At 49.1% G+C, this 17,476-nt stretch overlaps 8 protein-coding genes across 8 annotated transcripts; 3 read left to right on the top strand and 5 right to left on the bottom strand.

Moving 5' to 3' along the window:
* Nucleotides 1-124: 124 nt before the first annotated feature.
* FSUBG_11518 (xeroderma pigmentosum group C-complementing) lies at nt 125-3,321 on the bottom strand (the record flags this gene model as incomplete). The annotated part of the gene is made up of 2 exons (XM_036676209.1): nt 125-1,061; nt 1,112-3,321. The coding sequence occupies 2 exons, from the start codon at nt 3,319-3,321 to the stop codon at nt 125-127; spliced, it is 3,147 nt and encodes a 1,048-aa protein (XP_036533000.1).
* A 504-nt stretch (nt 3,322-3,825) lies between these two features.
* On the bottom strand, nt 3,826-4,758 carry FSUBG_11517 (Zn-finger; the record flags this gene model as incomplete). Its single annotated transcript, XM_036676208.1, has 1 exon — nt 3,826-4,758. One exon carries the CDS (start codon nt 4,756-4,758, stop codon nt 3,826-3,828), a length of 933 nt encoding a protein of 310 aa, XP_036532999.1.
* A 521-nt stretch (nt 4,759-5,279) lies between these two features.
* On the bottom strand, nt 5,280-6,174 carry FSUBG_11516 (mitochondrial fission process 1; the record flags this gene model as incomplete). Its single annotated transcript, XM_036676207.1, has 2 exons — nt 5,280-5,946; nt 5,993-6,174. The coding sequence occupies 2 exons, from the start codon at nt 6,172-6,174 to the stop codon at nt 5,280-5,282; spliced, it is 849 nt and encodes a 282-aa protein (XP_036532998.1).
* A 388-nt stretch (nt 6,175-6,562) lies between these two features.
* On the top strand, nt 6,563-6,898 carry FSUBG_11515 (uncharacterized protein; the record flags this gene model as incomplete). The annotated part of the gene is made up of 3 exons (XM_036676206.1): nt 6,563-6,616; nt 6,681-6,811; nt 6,865-6,898. 3 exons carry the CDS (start codon nt 6,563-6,565, stop codon nt 6,896-6,898), a joined length of 219 nt encoding a protein of 72 aa, XP_036532997.1.
* A 1,001-nt stretch (nt 6,899-7,899) lies between these two features.
* Nucleotides 7,900-8,757, bottom strand: FSUBG_11514 (uncharacterized protein; the record flags this gene model as incomplete). Its single annotated transcript, XM_036676205.1, has 1 exon — nt 7,900-8,757. One exon carries the CDS (start codon nt 8,755-8,757, stop codon nt 7,900-7,902), a length of 858 nt encoding a protein of 285 aa, XP_036532996.1.
* A 1,399-nt stretch (nt 8,758-10,156) lies between these two features.
* FSUBG_11513 (CENP-B 1) lies at nt 10,157-11,359 on the top strand (the record flags this gene model as incomplete). The annotated part of the gene is made up of 1 exon (XM_036676204.1): nt 10,157-11,359. The coding sequence occupies one exon, from the start codon at nt 10,157-10,159 to the stop codon at nt 11,357-11,359; it is 1,203 nt and encodes a 400-aa protein (XP_036532995.1).
* Nucleotides 11,360-11,605: 246 nt separating this feature from the next.
* Nucleotides 11,606-13,596, bottom strand: FSUBG_11512 (VPS36-like protein; the record flags this gene model as incomplete). Its single annotated transcript, XM_036676203.1, has 2 exons — nt 11,606-13,442; nt 13,496-13,596. 2 exons carry the CDS (start codon nt 13,594-13,596, stop codon nt 11,606-11,608), a joined length of 1,938 nt encoding a protein of 645 aa, XP_036532994.1.
* Nucleotides 13,597-14,187: 591 nt separating this feature from the next.
* FSUBG_11511 (leucine permease transcriptional regulator) lies at nt 14,188-15,850 on the top strand (the record flags this gene model as incomplete). Its single annotated transcript, XM_036676202.1, has 2 exons — nt 14,188-15,578; nt 15,637-15,850. 2 exons carry the CDS (start codon nt 14,188-14,190, stop codon nt 15,848-15,850), a joined length of 1,605 nt encoding a protein of 534 aa, XP_036532993.1.
* Between the last annotated feature and the right edge of the window lie 1,626 nt (nt 15,851-17,476).

Raw genomic sequence — 17,476 nt, 5'->3', positions numbered from 1 at the left:
TAAACTTCGCAAACGGATACTCCCCGTCCCTGCAAACTGACAACTGATAGGTATTATCATTATTCGTACTATCACATTACTATCATGTATTATTACATTGAGCCGAGCCGCTCAGGGGCGGATCCTACGCATCGCCGTCAGATTCCGCATATGAATCTCCAACCTCATCTTCTTCTTCTTCCATCGCATCTTCATCGTACGAGACAACTTTCCGTCCGCTCCGTGTTGACCGTCTCGTTACACGTCCAGCTGAAGGCTTTTCCTTGGCCACTTTCGCTGGGCCTCGCCTCCTTGTCCTTGCACTCGTTTGTGGCGGCTCAGACTCTGCCTCGGATTGCGAATCCAGTTTGGGTTCCTCTTCCTCTTCGTCCATCAGCCCTGCATTAAACTTTGCGTTGACCGATCCAGACTCTGCTTCAGACTCCGACCCTGCTTCGGCCTGCGATTCCGGGGCCGTTTCTTGTTTGCTGTCGACCTCCATCTGCATCATCACTCTTTGCTGATCTGCACCATCGTGCTCCATCACTAGTCCATCATCGCCGTCGTCGTCTTCGTCAACAGCAGGGAAGAAGCTCGAAGTGTGGTGGGCCCTGGGTTCCTCTTCCTCCTCTTCTTCCACATACCCTTCTGGAAGAAACCCGCCAGCCATATCTTCATCCTCAACCTGTGGTTGCTTCTTAGTGTGGACCGAGTCTCTAGCATGTCCAAACACTGATATTTCATCAGTTATTTCGCCATACTCCTGTCGAATTCGTTCTGCAATACGCATGCCCATGAGGAAGCGACGCCATTGAGCTAACGACTTCTTCCGCCGCTTCTCATCCTCTTTTCGCGCACGTTCTGCCTCATCCTTCTCGAGCTCTACCATCACCATGTCGTGGTTCTCCTCAGCAATTACAACTCCCTGAATAACAGGCACAGCCATGCGGTGACCAAATTCAAAGTCCACAACGGCTTCCGCATAGTCGATTTGTAACTTTTTACAAACACGCATAGCCCCTCGGAAGGGTACATGCACAGCACCCTCAGGGCACATATGTTCAGCAAACAGATCGATATTCCTGCGGCTCGGTTAGTATATTCGGGTTTGAGGAAGCAATCGGCTACATACCCGTATTCATTCTTGGGGATAACGCCGTCCTTGATCGGTGGTGGAATGATCCAGTCGGTTTGCTCCCAGCTGTAGAGCCCCTGCAGAACCTTTTGTCCTGTGGCAGCTTCTGCTTCCATGATTTCTCGCCGGCGATTTATCGTAGCTGCACGGTAGGGTACCCTCTTCAATGGCTGCTCTCCTGCCAGTGGTGCGCGTCCCTGCTTATGCCAGGTCTCAGCACTCTTGACGTTCAGAACATCGTTACGAAGGAACACATCCTCTTCCTCGACCTTGCCACCTTTGCCCTTGTTTTTGAACACTTTGACACCCTTGGCTCCAGGCCTGAGAGCTTCTTCACGCTTCAAGTGCCGCTCGAGGACAAACTCCTTGGACTGCTTGTAGTATTGTAATGTCTCCTGGCCCTCCTTGACCTCCTTCTTTTCGGGCTTGGCAGGCTTAAGATCCGTTGCTTCTTCCATCTCATCGACTTCGGTCACAGGGTGGTCCTTGCTGCCTCTCAGATATCCAGATATTGCGGTCTTGAACCAGTCGAACTGGTCATATCTCTTAACCTTTCCATGACGGTTATAGACCGGGACTTTCTCTGGTGTCATTCTCACTCCCTTGGTGCGGCCCGGAAGCATATTGCGTTTCAAATATCTGACTGTGACATCCTTGCCGGTTCCATCTTGCGAATAGGCCACAATGTATGCCATGATTTGACGTGCTTTGTCGGCCTTTGCTCCACGAGGTTCCAATGATTCGATGAGATCTCGGTTTGTTCCAACCACGTTTTTGACGATAGCATCAACGGGCAGGTATTTGTTAGTGACTGGTGATAGGACTTCTGTCCAATAGTGCGGGAACTCCATGTCGGCGTCATATTTTTTGGTCGGTGTCTTGGACGATGTCTTCCTTGGCGTGACATCCATCTCAACGACAGATTCATCATCAGTGTCCTTATACTCAAGCTCCAAATCATCTGAATCGCTTTCAAGCTCAGTTTTGGGTCTTGTTTTCCGTGTCGGATTTCTCGTGGGCTCTTTCGTTTTCTTCCTCTTTGTCGCAGCCGCGCTCTTTGTCGCCGTTTTCGTTTTCTTCTCGGGTGTCTCGTGTTTCTGGTCCGCGCTTCCACTCTTTTCTGGCTCGGCCTCCTCAAGCTTATTCCATCCAAAGCCTAGACAAGGCAAGTTTGCGACCATTCGTGCTTCGAGACCCAGTCCACGAAGCAAAGCTGTAAATAACTGGGCGCCTACATCTCTGCTCCCCTCACATGTTCGCGCATGATGTCTGAAATCCTCTAGATTTGAGATCTTCTCACCAAATTGCTCTGGGTCGTGAGGTTCGGCTTTTTGCGCTTTCGTAAGACGGTCTAATCGCTCAAGGGACATGTATCCCCATTTCCTCAACCCTGGAGCTGAGACTCGAAAACGCTGTTTCCACCAAGCTGACAACGTTTGCATAAGTCGAAATAGGGGGTCTCCATGACTCATATCAACAGCCCCTTCTTCCAATATCTCAGCCTCTGCACCCCAGTCGCGCACCTTTCGATCCTGGGCCTTTTTGCCTTTACCTTTTGGTTTTGCGTTTTCCTTTACTGGCTTCTTTGTTGTCGGCTTCTTTTCTAGACCACTGCTGCGCCTCCACCGATCCACCTCGTCCCAGAGTCTTGGAGGAAGATGAGAGATCATAGTCGCCTGGACTTCGGGATCGCAAAGCCATGCATTTCGGGTAGCATTGTGCCATAAAAGTAACATGACGTGAACGCAATGTGTAGCATGCCGGACTTTCCTCTCACGTTTTGAGGGTCCTTTTCTGTCGAACGCATTTGTGAGTGAGATTCTAGTGTCCCTTGTGAGTGTCAATTCCAAGTCCCCGGATGTTACCGGGGCGTCCGGTAGTGGTGCGACTGGTGCTTGGACATCCTCAAACTCAATATCTTCATCATCCTCAGAGTCCGCTTCATTGGCTTTCGGTTGATTCGGTGGCACAACATCCTCGAATTCATGTTCTGACAATGATGTCAAAGAGCTTTCATCATCATCGTCGTCGTCTCCAAATCCATGCAGAATCGAGTTTGAGTTAGGTGTCGCGGATGCGTCCAAATCATCGTACAGTGTTGCTTTGCGACGTGATGAATCGGGCTTCTCTTTGACTGCTTTTGATGATCTGCCCTCTCCAGGTGGCGGCGACTCACGCAAGCGTTTGCGTGGTACTAAAGGAGGCATCTTGATATCGTAAATAAGATTGTCGCATTCTGCGAAGCAGGATGAATTCAAGCTTGAGGAACGGCTTAGACTAGAGCTAGAGCGTGGTGGGTACTTCGTCATAGAAGATGGGAGCACGGGAGGCAGACGCGCAATCACGTGGTTCGATTAAAGAGGCAGCATGAACTTGTGTGAAGCCAATCGTATCAGTAAGCAAAATGGTAATTTGTTCAAAAATCTAAGTGATGCAATTAAGATTTCATATTCACCAAATAACACCTGCAGGGCTCTTGACTTTGAGATCTTTGGTAGAAGACGTACAAATCACTGTAGGAGGATGTTCGACGGCAATTGGATACTCTCACTCTCGTATTGGAACACAGATGAACTGATTGAAAACCACGAATAGAGTATGAGACCACTCTCTCAGTAAACAAAAATATTGATATCATTACTCTTGGTATCAAATTGCCCAACGCCAGGCCATGCATCTCTATAGGTAGGTAGTACTCCATAAAACAACGCTCACGCCTCAATCAGGTCTGGGGTAGCTGGTCCAACGCCACGCAACAAAACCACAGTATTTCCACTCTGCAACGCCGTTCCAACCTTTTCGTTATACTCCAAAATTCTGCCTCCTTCAACGTGGAAGACGCGAAGCTTGTCCTTCTCATCTGAGCTTTGGTTGTTGATGTTTTGTACCTGCAGGCTCCTTGCTGCAGCATCCAGAACTCGGCCCACAACCCAATCCTTGTTGTAGAAGAACTCCCCCTTGGGAAACTTGGCTTTTGCTGTTTCTGCTTCAGCTTCCACATAGATATACACTCTCTTCTCGACAGGTGTCTTGTCGTCGCCCTTGGCTGTCTTCTTCAGGTTGTTTACAGCAATGATACGTGCCGAGGCAGAGCTTGGCTTTGGTTTGGGCAAAGCTCTGCCAGCTTGCTCTTTCTTTGCTGTACCCCATGCGCGCAGTTTGTCGAATGCCGTCTTTGTCTTCTGACCAACATCGAATTGCATAGGCCGAGCTCCGATGGGTATCAGGTTACTGCAATTGTGGTCCTCCTTTAGACGATGCTTCAGGCAGTAATCTCGGTTACACGTTTGACAATGTACACCAGGCGTCAAAGATGTGCCGATTGTGGTCTTGCATTCGGGCGATGCGCAAGGCTTTTGGGACACCTTGTCCCTTAGAATCTTTCCTTGTCCAATGCTTGGCTGCGCAAGCTCTCTCTGGCGCTTTCGTTCCGCCCACGCACCGGGATTTGTACATTTATGTGCCCCTTCGCTTCGGTGATCGAGACAGAATGTTTTCCGGCATGACTGACAGAAGAAAGGGAGAAAATCGAGTTGGTTGCAGTAGTCATATTCGCAGTGCTTGCCGATCAGCGCAGCTTCGTTTTTGTCGTGCATCTCGACGTAGCTGGTGTCTCGAGCTTCTGGCGTGTTTGATGGCGACATGGTGAAGATGTTTCGTATTGAAAAATATTGAAAAGTTGGTGTTACCCGTAGGCAGAGGTGTTGTCGCAAGTGCTCGTATGAAGATGAAAGATCCAAAAGGCGGCGGCGAGGAAACGTCTGGAAGGGTCCGCGTATGACCAAGCTTGGCAGATTACGAACGAGTGTGCCACAAGCTTTGACACGTCAAAAGACAAAATGAATGAGGCGCGCTTGCAGTAGAGCGAAGAACAGGCCAAGAATCCGTCGGGCTTTTGTGAATCATGTACATAAATCACGAGTAAGAATCACAGGCTCGTTAATGACTTATAAGCTCTGTTGGCGGCGCACAGCCACTTCCAGGGCCCAGGTTCATCGCGGGGTCTGCTCCCCACCACGGAGTTCTGTTGCATAATTGGATTGGTATAAGTTAGTGACCGACTTTGTGTCGCAAACAATATTCCTATACATTGATCGAACATTAAATCATGAGTTGCGCGCCTTCCACATTCCAGAACGCCAAGTTTGTGGTGCAAAGCCTTGTATTACAGTTCCTTCTCCTTTGGCCTCTTGGCCAGTAAATCCTCGCGACCCGTCGTAGGCGCATTGCCGACTGCGGCCTTACCTCCAAATGTCTCGAATCCTTTATGGAACGCCCATTCAACCGCGTTCTCGACAGGCTCGTCGAACATAGCTGGGAGGAAGGGAACCACTGCGAGGCCCAGACCAATTGGAGCCCAAGTCCTGATGGCCTGGTTCTTCATGTTCTTCATGGCTCGGCCAGAATACCTCACAACACTATGAATAGTGAAAGCGGGCAGTCCCATACTGGCGACACTCTGGAAGATTGCGCGCTGGACCATGACAGTGCGATAGTCTTCGAGCGGTGGCACCGTACCCGGCTCGATCAGGCGTGTCTCGGTGGCAGGAAGGCCGGTAACCTTCTCTTGTCGAGGAGAGAGTTGCACCTTAGGGTTCAACACACGCTGATTGTGCCAGTATGACTTGTAACCTTCGTACGAGACATCGCCGATAAGATACAGCCAGGATACACCGTAGGCAGCGCGAACAAGATTGGGATGAGCTACAGGGCGAAATGACTCTCCGATGTCCGAAGTGTAGGCAACGTATCGATGCGCAGATAAAAGAATTGTTCTAATTCGCGTGGCATAGGCAGCATATCGAAAATTGGTGTCGGTTGAGTCGGGGCCACTATATTCGATTAGCTAGTGTTACACATTCACGAAGACAAACATACTAGCCATCGGTTATGTCGTCAAAGACATTTCCGTCTCTTCCTGTCTTGTTGACAGCTTTCTGAACACTCTCTGGTAGCTGGTCCTTTGAGGGAAGCTTCTCAACGATAGTGTCCTTGATCTGAGCTGCTTCGTTCTTCTTGTCCTCCGGCTTGGGGTCTTTTGATTTACCCCACCAAGACATTTCAAAGATTGAATAGAAGGCCAAAAACAAATTAGTGAGGTTGTTTGGAGAAAAGAAGGATGCGACAGCAAGCTTTCAGAGCAGTAGAAGCTTCCATTTTGATGGCCCGCCGCTACCTTCCCTGTACCCACTGGAATGGCTGCAAGAAAGTTGACAACCCTGGTAGCCTGGGTCAGTGACGTTGCTTCCGTAGATCCGATTGATCCCGATCAGCGATATAATCCGGAGAATAACCGCACACTCTGGGTTAGGCCTGTAATTCCAGGCACAAGCTCTAAGTTGAATTTGAGAGCTCGGCAAACTATCTCAACCGCGACAATCGAACATCCACCCATTGCCCTTTGTCATCACCTAATTCGTCCTTTTCGGTCTTGTCTAATTATTCACAATGGCTGGTATCGCTTATTACACCATTGCTGGCAAGCAGGTCGCCGGTCACCACGTTCGTTCAACCTCAATTGCGCTCGCCGCAGACCGGAGACTTGTGAAACTAACTTGAATGACAGCTCGCCATCGCCTGGTTGGGAACTCTCGTCGTCGGTACCAAGCTTGCACTCTCTGGCGGCTCTTCTAAGCCCACTGCTACCGCTACTCCTCCCATCAACGCCTCCAGCTCCGACGAGGCTGACTTCATCAAGTGCGCGAATTCACCCGACGATGCTGAGCTTTCATGGACTAACCCGATACCAGGAACTTCCTTGATCAGCAGGACAAGAAGAACTAAACGGTTGAATCGAGGACGATGGTTGTATGGTTGTTTGGATGCGGTGTACGTTTATAAGTCATGCAGACATGAGCTGTCCATCGAGCCGGACAGCCGAATTCAGATACCAACAACAGCCGGTTTCGCCAATTGTGGCATAACGAAGTACTATTTCCCATGTGATGCATTCGGGGATACCTTGCTGGTTTAAAGTGCGACTGTGATTGATGGGGAGCTGGCTAGACTCGAAAAAGAACTCTGATCCAGAAAATGCCCTTCATATTTTTATGGACTGAGGTTTCCTGGAGCTGCGTAATGGTCATGATCTGAGGGAATGCCGACTGTCATGTTGCGACGATGATTTTCAACGAGTGCGATCCCACCACTTGGAGACTTTTGATGGTGCCTTTCACTGGTATCCTCACTTGGCACATGCAATTCGAGGATTTATGGAATACCAACGCGAGGTCTAAATCACCTTGAACTGAGTCTTTAGAAAAAGGGGCTGGGTTTGACTGATTACTCTACTGTCTGTCATGTTCATGCTTCGCGGTTCAATATGTGCCTCATCAATCGACACCGATCAACTGGATCCGTTGAGACATCAGCATCGCTACATGAATGTTCCTGGACCCGTATGGATATGGAAAATCGTGTTGATACTATTTGGTGAACTGCCTTACAGATGGACATACAGCAGATCATCTCCTACGAAACACATATGGACCTAGACCTGAAAAAGAAGGCAAACTCCCTTTTGTGTTGCATGGAAATACGATTCACCGTGTATTGATGATGTGAGTTTCTTTCTCTTTGTTCACTCTTTCCATAAGGGGCATGTTCTCGAAGCAACGATGCATGTAATAAAGCGCAAGTGGAAGACAATCCTATCGCCGTGTTCACAGCCTTGCACTGCATGTGGCCATGATTAAATCTATAATCTCTGTTACACACTTTTGTGCGATTCTACTTTTGGCAAAAACAACAACGCTAAGATACAAAGTAAAATGAGCAGTATCCAATCAGTTCGATACATACTCCAAAGATGCTTGTCCTGTTCGACCGAGCTGCCACATCCTCAAGGCAGACATGACCACCATAAGAGACCACCGATCACCAAAGTTCTGCTGCATTGCTTTATCAGAGAACTCAATCTTGCATGTCTTCCATGCTGCCTCCTTCCACGAGGCCATGGCGAGGTATTCTAATGGCGCCTTCATATCTCCAGTTCGATAAAGCTTGAATTCGTGACAGTATTTAGGATCCTTGGCCGCTTGAAGCGGCGTCATAGACCACTCGAATTCTTCCCGAATAAAGCTGCAGTCCTGGACTGTCTCTGCTTGCTTTGTCTCTATTGCCCATCGGAATACCACGCACTGTTCGGTTTCATCGTATAGTGCCTGTACGATCTCAGTGGCGACCCTTGTATCGATGTCTGACCCAGGGGCTGCGGATATATTGACAATACTCTCTACAACACCTGGATCAGATAACCCGTCCCGCAGCGTCTCGCCAGCTGCTGCTAGTATTTCGTCCTTTCCGGTTGGTCCATTGTGGAGGAGAAGACAAGGCGAACCCGAGTTTCGGCCAAAAAGCCCAGAGTGCTCTGATACAGCAAACATCTTTGAGCAGCCATCATTGCCGAGAAAGAAAGTTCGTAGTTTGTTCCATTGCCAAGATATCTTTAAGGTTTTTGGAATTGGGCGATATGGTGTATCCACACACTCGCTGACCAGGGCTGTACTGGATGGAGTGAGGGAGTTGAAGAGGGCAATTCTTGTGGAGGAAGATGTCGTCGAAGCAGCCGTTGAAGATCTAGCGGTTCCTGGAACTCTATAATATGGCGTGGAGCCATCGTGGTCTCCCAATGTGCTGGCCATGATGGCGGATTCTTCTGGTTGTTCTGGAACAAGTCGACGACAAGGGTAGGGAATGAATGTGTAGCGAGTAGTGGTGGCAATGTTTGCGTATTGACGACTACCTACAGTACATATAAGTCGTTATCTCAATCAATGTCTGGCATGTTAAAAAGCAGGAAAGGGGACTGAAACGGCTGTAGAGGAACAGAAATATCACACAGTTAGCCAGTCAGGTAGGTACATGTCGACTTATTAGTCTATCGGCAGATCGCCATGCAGAAGAAACTAGTGCGCACATGTTCAAAGTTCTCGAACTCTCAGCCAAGTGGCGACATGGTTCATGCTCAGAGCGGGTATACCTGATCAGGAAGTTGACGGACATATCGAGAGCCGCTAGTCATGTAATCGAGTCTCTAGTTTGCTTTCTCAGAGTCTGACGAGTTCTTCTGGGGATAGCTTAAACGAGCCTTTATGATAGTTTGAGGTTAATGCTTGTAAGGAGTAGGCGAACGAGGAAACTATTAGAGCAGCATCTCTGTTTTTCTTCAACCTGACCATCCGTTATCCGTTACACTGCCTACCTACCTAATAAAGAGTCAGTGCGAGACCGGCCCGGGGGTTGTATTCCTGTCCATCCCGTTTCTACCCACTCTCAACGGTTGGCCGAGTTATGTTATCCAACTGACACATGAGCTCTTGATTTATACTTGACGTGGCATAAATCTCTAGTGACAGCTCACAAGAGTTTGGATATGACTGTAGCCATATGTCTTGGCGAATCGTCGTAGCGAGGAGTTTATCCTCTTGCGAGGACTGATCATGGCATGCATGCGTTTTTCTAATTAGGTATCATGGAAATTTGTGCCGAAACGGAGGAAACCCCATGTCCAATTATCCTGGCATGCTTATGGCCGTGATCCTTGTGGACATCCATGCTTCTATCAAAGTTGCTGAAACAATCAGGACTAGTGATTCAGTCTAGTACGTTATCGAGGAGGCATATATCGAGGTCATTAAAGAGCAGTCAATATCATGAATAATACTGAGACAAGACTACAAGAGCACAGATGGAGTTGATATGAAGACGAAAACAAAGGCCATGGCTCTATTTCAAGGGTATCTTGATCTCTATAATGTCATGATCATGATTATTTTCGATGTCCAATACCATTAGGTAATCATCCGTTTGACGCACCTGCCCTCCCATTCACTGACAACACATCACGTGATGTCCATACAAAGCTTACTCCTCCCCCGCCATCGACATTGTCTCGCCAAACTGCCATCAACTATCTCCTTAATCGAAACATCCCACCTCCCCCAAGCGCACGTCCTTCGGATACAACGATAGCCTCACCATCTCCAATTCAATACCCCCAAAATCGAGAACCCACACCTTAAGGAGATAGCCGTCCTGGGCATGTCGGCTGCTACCACCGACCCGGCCCTTGTCGCCGCTCCCGCCCCGGACCTCTCTCCTGTTGATGCCGTCGCTCAGGTAGGCCACGATGTCACCTCCGTTGACCACGTCGGCGATCACGTCGGCACATCGCCAAAGGAGAGACATTCCCTAACACTCGACCAACGCCGTGCTCTGCGTCGATGGGCGAATAGCCAGCCTATCCGTCCCTCGCACAAGGCTTGTATCGAATGGTTCTTTTCTCAGTATGGCCAGCAAATAAGCCAATCCACCGTGTCACACTCGCTGTCACCCAAGTACTCGCGTCTAGATAGTGACAATCCCCAACTTTCGGGTTCCCGTCTGCGCTACGGAAACTGGCCTGATGTAGAGAAGCTCGTCCTTATATGGTATCAACAAGTCCAAGCATCTGGTCGCCAACCCACCAATGAAGAACTTGGTGACAAGGCAAAATCAATATTCGGACAGTTGCCTCGATATAAGGATGAAAACCCTCCTGAATTTTCCCCAGGTTGGATCCATCGATTCAAGAAACGGTATGGACTTTTGATCAGACGACAACGCCGCCATGGGGACGGAGGAATCAATGCCGCCGAAGATATAGGATACCTGGCAGATTGCGTCCCTCGCTACATGAGCGTCGCCCCTGACACAAGTCCAGCGGCGGTCAAAGAAGAAATCATACGCGCTGTTGGTATCGAACCCACCCTCAACACATGTGCCTTGGTGCGCGATGAAGTGGTCCGTAGAATGACAGGCCCTCCTCAACAGGTGCCCCAACCACCTCTCATGATGACACATGATCCCCCTTCAATCCCGCTTCCCCAGCCTGACCAGCCCGTCTATGCCGACGATGATCCTGAAGTTGTCTTACAGAATGCCTTGCGCCAGCTTCAACAAGAAGAACAAGCTGCCGAAGAACAGGCAGCGGCTGTACGGGAAGAGCGTGAACGCGCAGAAAGAGCAGGACTTCAGCCTAATAGCATTCTGACCACACCGACCGTGCGTGCTACTTCCGTCCAGCGTTACACGACCACACCAGCCCACGAAATGACTACTAATCTCACCCTCACTCCTATTACTTCGGAACAGCCTATAAGTCAAGATGACCGGCCCGTGCGATGCCCATTCTGTGTTAATCAACGGATGCTGCGATCCATCAAAGAGGCCGTGGAACATCTTTCCACTCACGTTGTTGTTTGAGATATTGTTGGGGTGTCTAAAACCGCCAGGCTTATGAGAGAGTACTGGTTGACGACTTGGTTTTTGGAGTTTCGGTAGACGAATAATGTGGAGTTCGGGTTACAAATGATTGTGAAAACGCACCTCAGTCATCTTTCTAGGAAGGCAATGCCACATGAATCCTGCAATCTGATCTTGTTTCTTTGATTTTCGGTGAATGGCTCACATAAGTCTATGCTATCTAATCCAACATGGTCGTTGCCTCGTTTATAACAATCCGCTTGCTTTCAATGCCTTCATAACCTCATCACTATCCTTCTGAGCTTGAGTCTTATGCTTCTTATGCTCGCCCGGGTCAATGTAGTTCACCCAGAACTTAAGACCCTCCAATCCCTCCTCACGACACAACTCTCCTCGTTCTTCCGCCATCAGCAACTCTTCCTCTGCAACACCAAGACTCCAGCCAAAGCGTTCTGCAGCTTCTTGGGCTGTAACTCCCCTGCCAAACTCTTGCCAGTCCCAAGGCACTTCGCGCTCAGGGGGAAATTCGTGAAGATCGCGGAGCCATGCAAGTATGGCTTTGACTGTGGTGCCGTCGGTACGATCACGAGCCTGGACAACCATGACACCACTGCGGAAGGTGCGCAGACGAACGGGCAGTTTGAGCTTGCTCCAGAGTCTGGCAGCTTTCTCGAAGTCTGCTGGGCTGACGAGCTCGACACCGCCTCGAGCTCTGTTGAACATAGCCCAGAGATCGACGAGCGTTATAATACCGCCTGCCTTCTTGAGGACTCCTCTTGAGTCATCGGTGAGAAACTCAGCCAAGTTCCTGGCGAGCTCTGACAAATAAAGTGATTCGGAACTCCCGCCGCCAACAATATCCTTTGTCGTGACCAGGCCAAGCTGGCTCGCCGATTCCGCTAGAATAGCGTTCTCTTCAGCGGATGCGTTGCCTTGCCCGTTATTTGTTTGCCGTGCGAATCGCTCTGCAAGTGCGATGACCTCCTTAGCAGATGACATGAGAGCCTCCAGATCCTCGAAAGCACTGCCTATTAGCAACTCATTGTTCTTGCGCATGTTCAAGCCAAGTTGCTCCAGACCAGCAATACCAACCCCCTTCTGCCGTCCTCCGGGAGTGCCGGCCGGTGTGTCTTTGGATCCTTCATCCGCAGCTCGGCTATTTGGAACAGGAGGCGCATCTCTGAGTAGCCATTTACGTTGTGTCATAGAGCCCTTGAGTCGCTCATAGAATATCTTCTCGCCACCTCTCCGGAAAGAAATTTTAACACTCTCAGGGGCATCGCTCCCATTCTTATTGATTTTGGTGGGGTCCAGTACAGGCCCTGGAGAGTCAGTCCTTATGTTATCGGCTGTGGAGCTTTGCTGGATGGACGACGGGACATTCTGTGAAATCAGGGGCCCACCACACATCTCGCAAGTCATCAAGGAAGGATGATTTGAGAAGGTACAACGAGGACATTGGAAAGATGCAGTCGAGTTTGAACCATTGGTAGCATCGGGCAAGCTTGAAGCTGGCTTTTGGTCCAGATTCTCAGATAGAGGTCGAGTGCCCAAGTGAGCTGGCCGTAACGGGAGAGGTGCATTCAGAGCTGGCGAGGCTACTGAGCGATTGCTGGCGCCGGAGATTGCAGCTTTGAGAACGTGAGATAAGGTCGGCTTGATGCCGCATGCTAAACATGGCGGTAGAGGTGTATGGGCGTTTGCTGAAGTAGGATCAAAGTTCGAGGGAACCGGATTTGAGAAACTGCATATAGTGCAGACCCATGTTGCGCTTGTCACAGCTGGAGGCTCAGGGGGTGCTCTATAAGCAGACTCAGAAATTCCTGGTGATCCAGATAGATTTCTTTGTGAGCTTGATGCGTTCGATAGAGCGCGACTGTGATATGATGATCGCTTTGGAGGCTTTGGTATCAGAGTCACCTTAGCCGACGACTTCAGAAAGCCAGCATAGAATTCGTAACGTTCTACATCTTTCAGATCCAAAGCAACAGAGTATGTACGGGGCTCCTGCTTATCAACATAGCAGACTCGATGTGAGGTTAAGTAAACCTGACCATTTTGTTGGTTGGGCAGTTTGAATTTACTATCATCGTGTTAATATCAGAGCCTCAACTTGAGTCGCCAAGAACAACCTACCCCTCATACAAGCCTACGTTGTCCTGAACAAATAGGAGCACCTCATCTGGAAGATACGAGGGCCGCAGTGCTGTAGTAAGGTCTATGTGTTTCAGAAACATCCGTCATGAGGGTGAAACTGAAGCAGAGAGAAATGAATGCTGTGGCTGTTGATGAATGGATGAGCGATGATGCAAGTGGATGATGACTTGCAGCAAGCAGAAGCAAGCTAAGAGACAAACGCTTGATAAACCTTCCAATCAGAGAACAATTACCAAGAGTCGGTATTGCACGGCCTTTGTTTCGACTTCAAGTAGATTCAAAGGTTACAGTGAAGTACTTCAGTATCAAATGAGTCTTGCAAGGCACGCGAGACTTGATCGGCCCCCTCCAGGTGACGGCCCCACTGTTGACGATAAGCTTCCACTCAGCGGATCCTACCTAAGCATATCCGTACACTACCAACACTCACTGAGATTTAGGCATCGCTTCCACCGGAGCACAGTTATTCCGTGAATAAGCAGGGATCACACCGCCACCGCCAGTCTCCTGCCTCTGACCACGAAAATACCTCCCAAAGAAACCTAACCTACCTCCACCAAGGACCCCTTCATCATCATCTCGCCTTTCTGCCATTATCCGCCTGGCATCATCTTTTTCCCCCCCAACCCGTTTGTGAAACTAACTACTCGCACTGCTAGCATTCCGACGCCATGATGCCAACTTGGCCAGCGCAGCAAGCGCCGAGCGTAACTCAGCAAACCGCCCCGACATCTTACGCCTACCCAACGAGTAAGTTGTCTCCCGGACTGCCCGCAGACGACCTCTCTTTCTCCCGCCCGACTGCCCTGACACGAAATGCAGATCCAGCCTTCATTCCCGTAGCCGTTCGTCAAGGATTCAATCAGTACGCAGCGCCAGCTGCTCCTTATGCCGGCTACGTGCCTCCACAGCCCCCGGTGCAACATCAAATGTCTCCCGCTTCTCCCGTGAATGGTGTAACCCCGACACCTGAGCAAGCCAAGTCCAAAGTGGAATGGCCCGAATCTGTTCGGAGCTATGTTCAAAGATCTTTCCTCCCCCAAAATGACGAACCTACCGTGTCTCGCGCGGAAATCGAGGCTAAACTTAAGAGCACCATCGGTACCGCAAAGGAAAACGGCACGTTATACACGCTCGATTGGGACAACATGCCCCTCCCACAGGCCTTAGTCAAAGCCGAACGTGATGCGGATATCAAGCAGAGTTTCCATGTTCCCATCAACTCCAAGAAGAGGAAATCTACCGATTTTGCCAGTAATGACAACTCCCAGCCCCCGTGGCGTACTAACTCGCGTTCTTCACTTGAGGACCGTATTTCCTATCCTTCCCCCGAAAAGCGTGCTTCCATGGACGAGCCCCTGCCGAAATCAAGTAAGTTCCAGAAGGAAGCCAACAAGCGCAAGCGACGGTTCGACAACGAATACAAGTCGCTCAGGTCGCCCAGTCCGCCTCCGCCTTCATCTGGACCTATTATTGGCACATGCGAGGTACTTGAGAAGAAGTATCTTCGTCTTACCGCTCCTCCAGTTCCGTCCAAGGTTCGACCTGAACACATTTTGCGTCAGACTCTAGAACTTCTGAAGAAGAAGTGGAAGCGGGAAAGCAACTACTCGTACATCTGTGATCAGTTCAAGTCTATGAGGCAAGATCTGACTGTGCAACATATCAAGAACGACTTTACTGTTTCCGTTTATGAAATTCATGCCCGAATTGCCTTGGAGAAGGGAGATATTGGTGAGTATAATCAGTGCCAGACCCAGCTGCGGTCATTGTATGGCATGGGCCTAAAAGGCAACCCCATTGAATTCAAGGCATATCGCATTCTTTATTTCATCCACACGGCCAACCGAACTGGATTGAACGACACTTTGGCAGATCTAACCACAGCAGAGAAAGGGGAGAAGCCGATTAAGCATGCTTTAGAAGTGCGATCATCATTGGCGTTGGGCAACTATCATAAGTTCTTCCAGCTTTACCTTGACACCCCTAACATGGGTGCATACTTGATGGACATGTTTGTTGTTCGAGAGCGGCTTGCTGCGTTGTGCAATATTTGCAAAGCGTGAGTTGTATCCATCCTTGTTGGGTTTCTTGAACATGACTTGCTAACTATTGTACAGATACAAGCCGGATGTGAAACTTCGTTTCATCACTGAGGAACTCGGGTTCGAGTCTGATGCTGATGCAGCCCAGTTCATCATCGATCACCAAGGTCGACATTTGTTGGAAGACCGAACAGACTACATCGCGTTTTTGACCGGGAAAGCCGGTCCCCTCTTTGAGGGCGCGCGTAGCACGGCGTTCCAAAAGGTTGATATCAAGGGCCAGATCTAAACCTTTACTGCTTCTTTCTCGGGTTCTTTTCTTTTTTCTTTTTTGTGTTGCGACTTCCATCGACGTCTCACGGCTTGAGACTTGACCGTCGTTGTGTTTATCGACGAGACATGATTGATACTTTCACATTTGTGATGCGTCTTCATTCATGTGGACGACTCGGCGTTTTATACCCTCATTTCTGCTTAGGTGGCAACGAAATGTCTTCCATTCTACTACGCACCACCTGGGGCTAGGTCCATGCATAAGTTTCTTATGCTGATTTGCCTCGGACTTTGATCAATTAACCGTAGCCCCGATACCAGCCAGCTTCCATTCTATCGACTGAGGCGACACTTTTTCTGTACGACAAATCACAAAATTGGATGTTGGGTGGGAACTTAGATACGGTGGGCTTGATGGGAAAAGTCAAACAGGAACTCAACATCATCTCGTTCCTGGTACTGTTGGGGCTGGCAATTGGCAATTGGCATGCGGAGTATTGGGCGGTTTTGCAATCGCCAGCTTTATCGTTGCAAGGTGAATGCGTACTGGCCTCAACAGTGACCAGGACGAGGTTGATGGAAAGAGTTTTGGCGTTTCTGGGAGTTGTGGGTTGGTAATTCTTAGCAAGTAGAAATTCATCGTATTCCAGTCTTTTTGCACGAATGGACGAAAAGCCGATGTTCTTATTGAAATGAAATGAAATGAAAGTGTCGACGTTGATCTGTCTAGGTGAATGAGGTAGAGTACCTATATAAGACAAATACTTAGGGACCCCTGTTGGGAATGTCTGGTCGGACTCGGAGCGCAGTTGGCAACGTCTTTCAGCAGCGGGCCCTCCATGTGTCGGCCTCACTGATCGATCGTTCGAATCCCAGGCATAACTACCGCTTCTGTCGTCGTCCCGACGTCAACTACTGTGTTTAAAAATTATAGTGTTTAAATTACTGAGAATCATGTGCTGTCTGTGACAACCATACCCAGGCTATCCCTTCGGGTTGAAGGCCGAACGCCTATTGCAAGGCGTAAAATAGCAAATTACTGTGTTAAGGCCTTTGGTAGTGCCTTTAAAGTACTGTGGAGATAAGAACACTAGTGTTGCCCTCGTACGAGAGTCTGGCAGGACGTTCCCCCTTTTTTGGATTTTTTAATTAATACTTGAGTTATCTTTTGTGAAATTATAAAAGTAGATATATATAAGTTGATATTCCCTTTTCTATTCTTCTCCTTTTCCTGGCCTGAATCCTTCTTGTGGTGCATTAGTTGATGCTCAAAATGTGAGTGCTCGTCGCGTTCACTTGAGACCAAGTGGTTGGCATTAGCTTAGTTAGGTAGCTATCGCCTAGCTCGTGGTGGTCGGGATGTCAATAGCGAAAATGACCTGCTATGCTCCGAGACTCGGGAACCATGACGAACCCCTGCTACAAGAGAAACATGGCCTAGGAGAAAATTTGACATGGAAGCAGGGTGTCAGGGAGTCCCGAAGTGTCGGGATGGATGGACAGGATTTAGTTAAGCATGTCTTGGCTCAAGGGAGAGAATAGTGCTTCCTTGGAGGTTCTTACACAAAGCGTTTTCCAAGACATACCTACCTACTTACACTTAGATCCATATCTACATGCATTTTGATAAGGATGAAAGAGT

Source organism: Fusarium subglutinans (genome assembly GCF_013396075.1).
Source record: "Fusarium subglutinans strain NRRL 66333 chromosome Unknown NRRL66333_c0000220, whole genome shotgun sequence".
Lineage (NCBI taxonomy): Eukaryota > Fungi > Ascomycota > Sordariomycetes > Hypocreales > Nectriaceae > Fusarium > Fusarium subglutinans.
The sequence above is the reverse complement of the archived record's forward strand: the minus strand, read 5'-3'. Positions and strand labels throughout refer to the sequence as shown.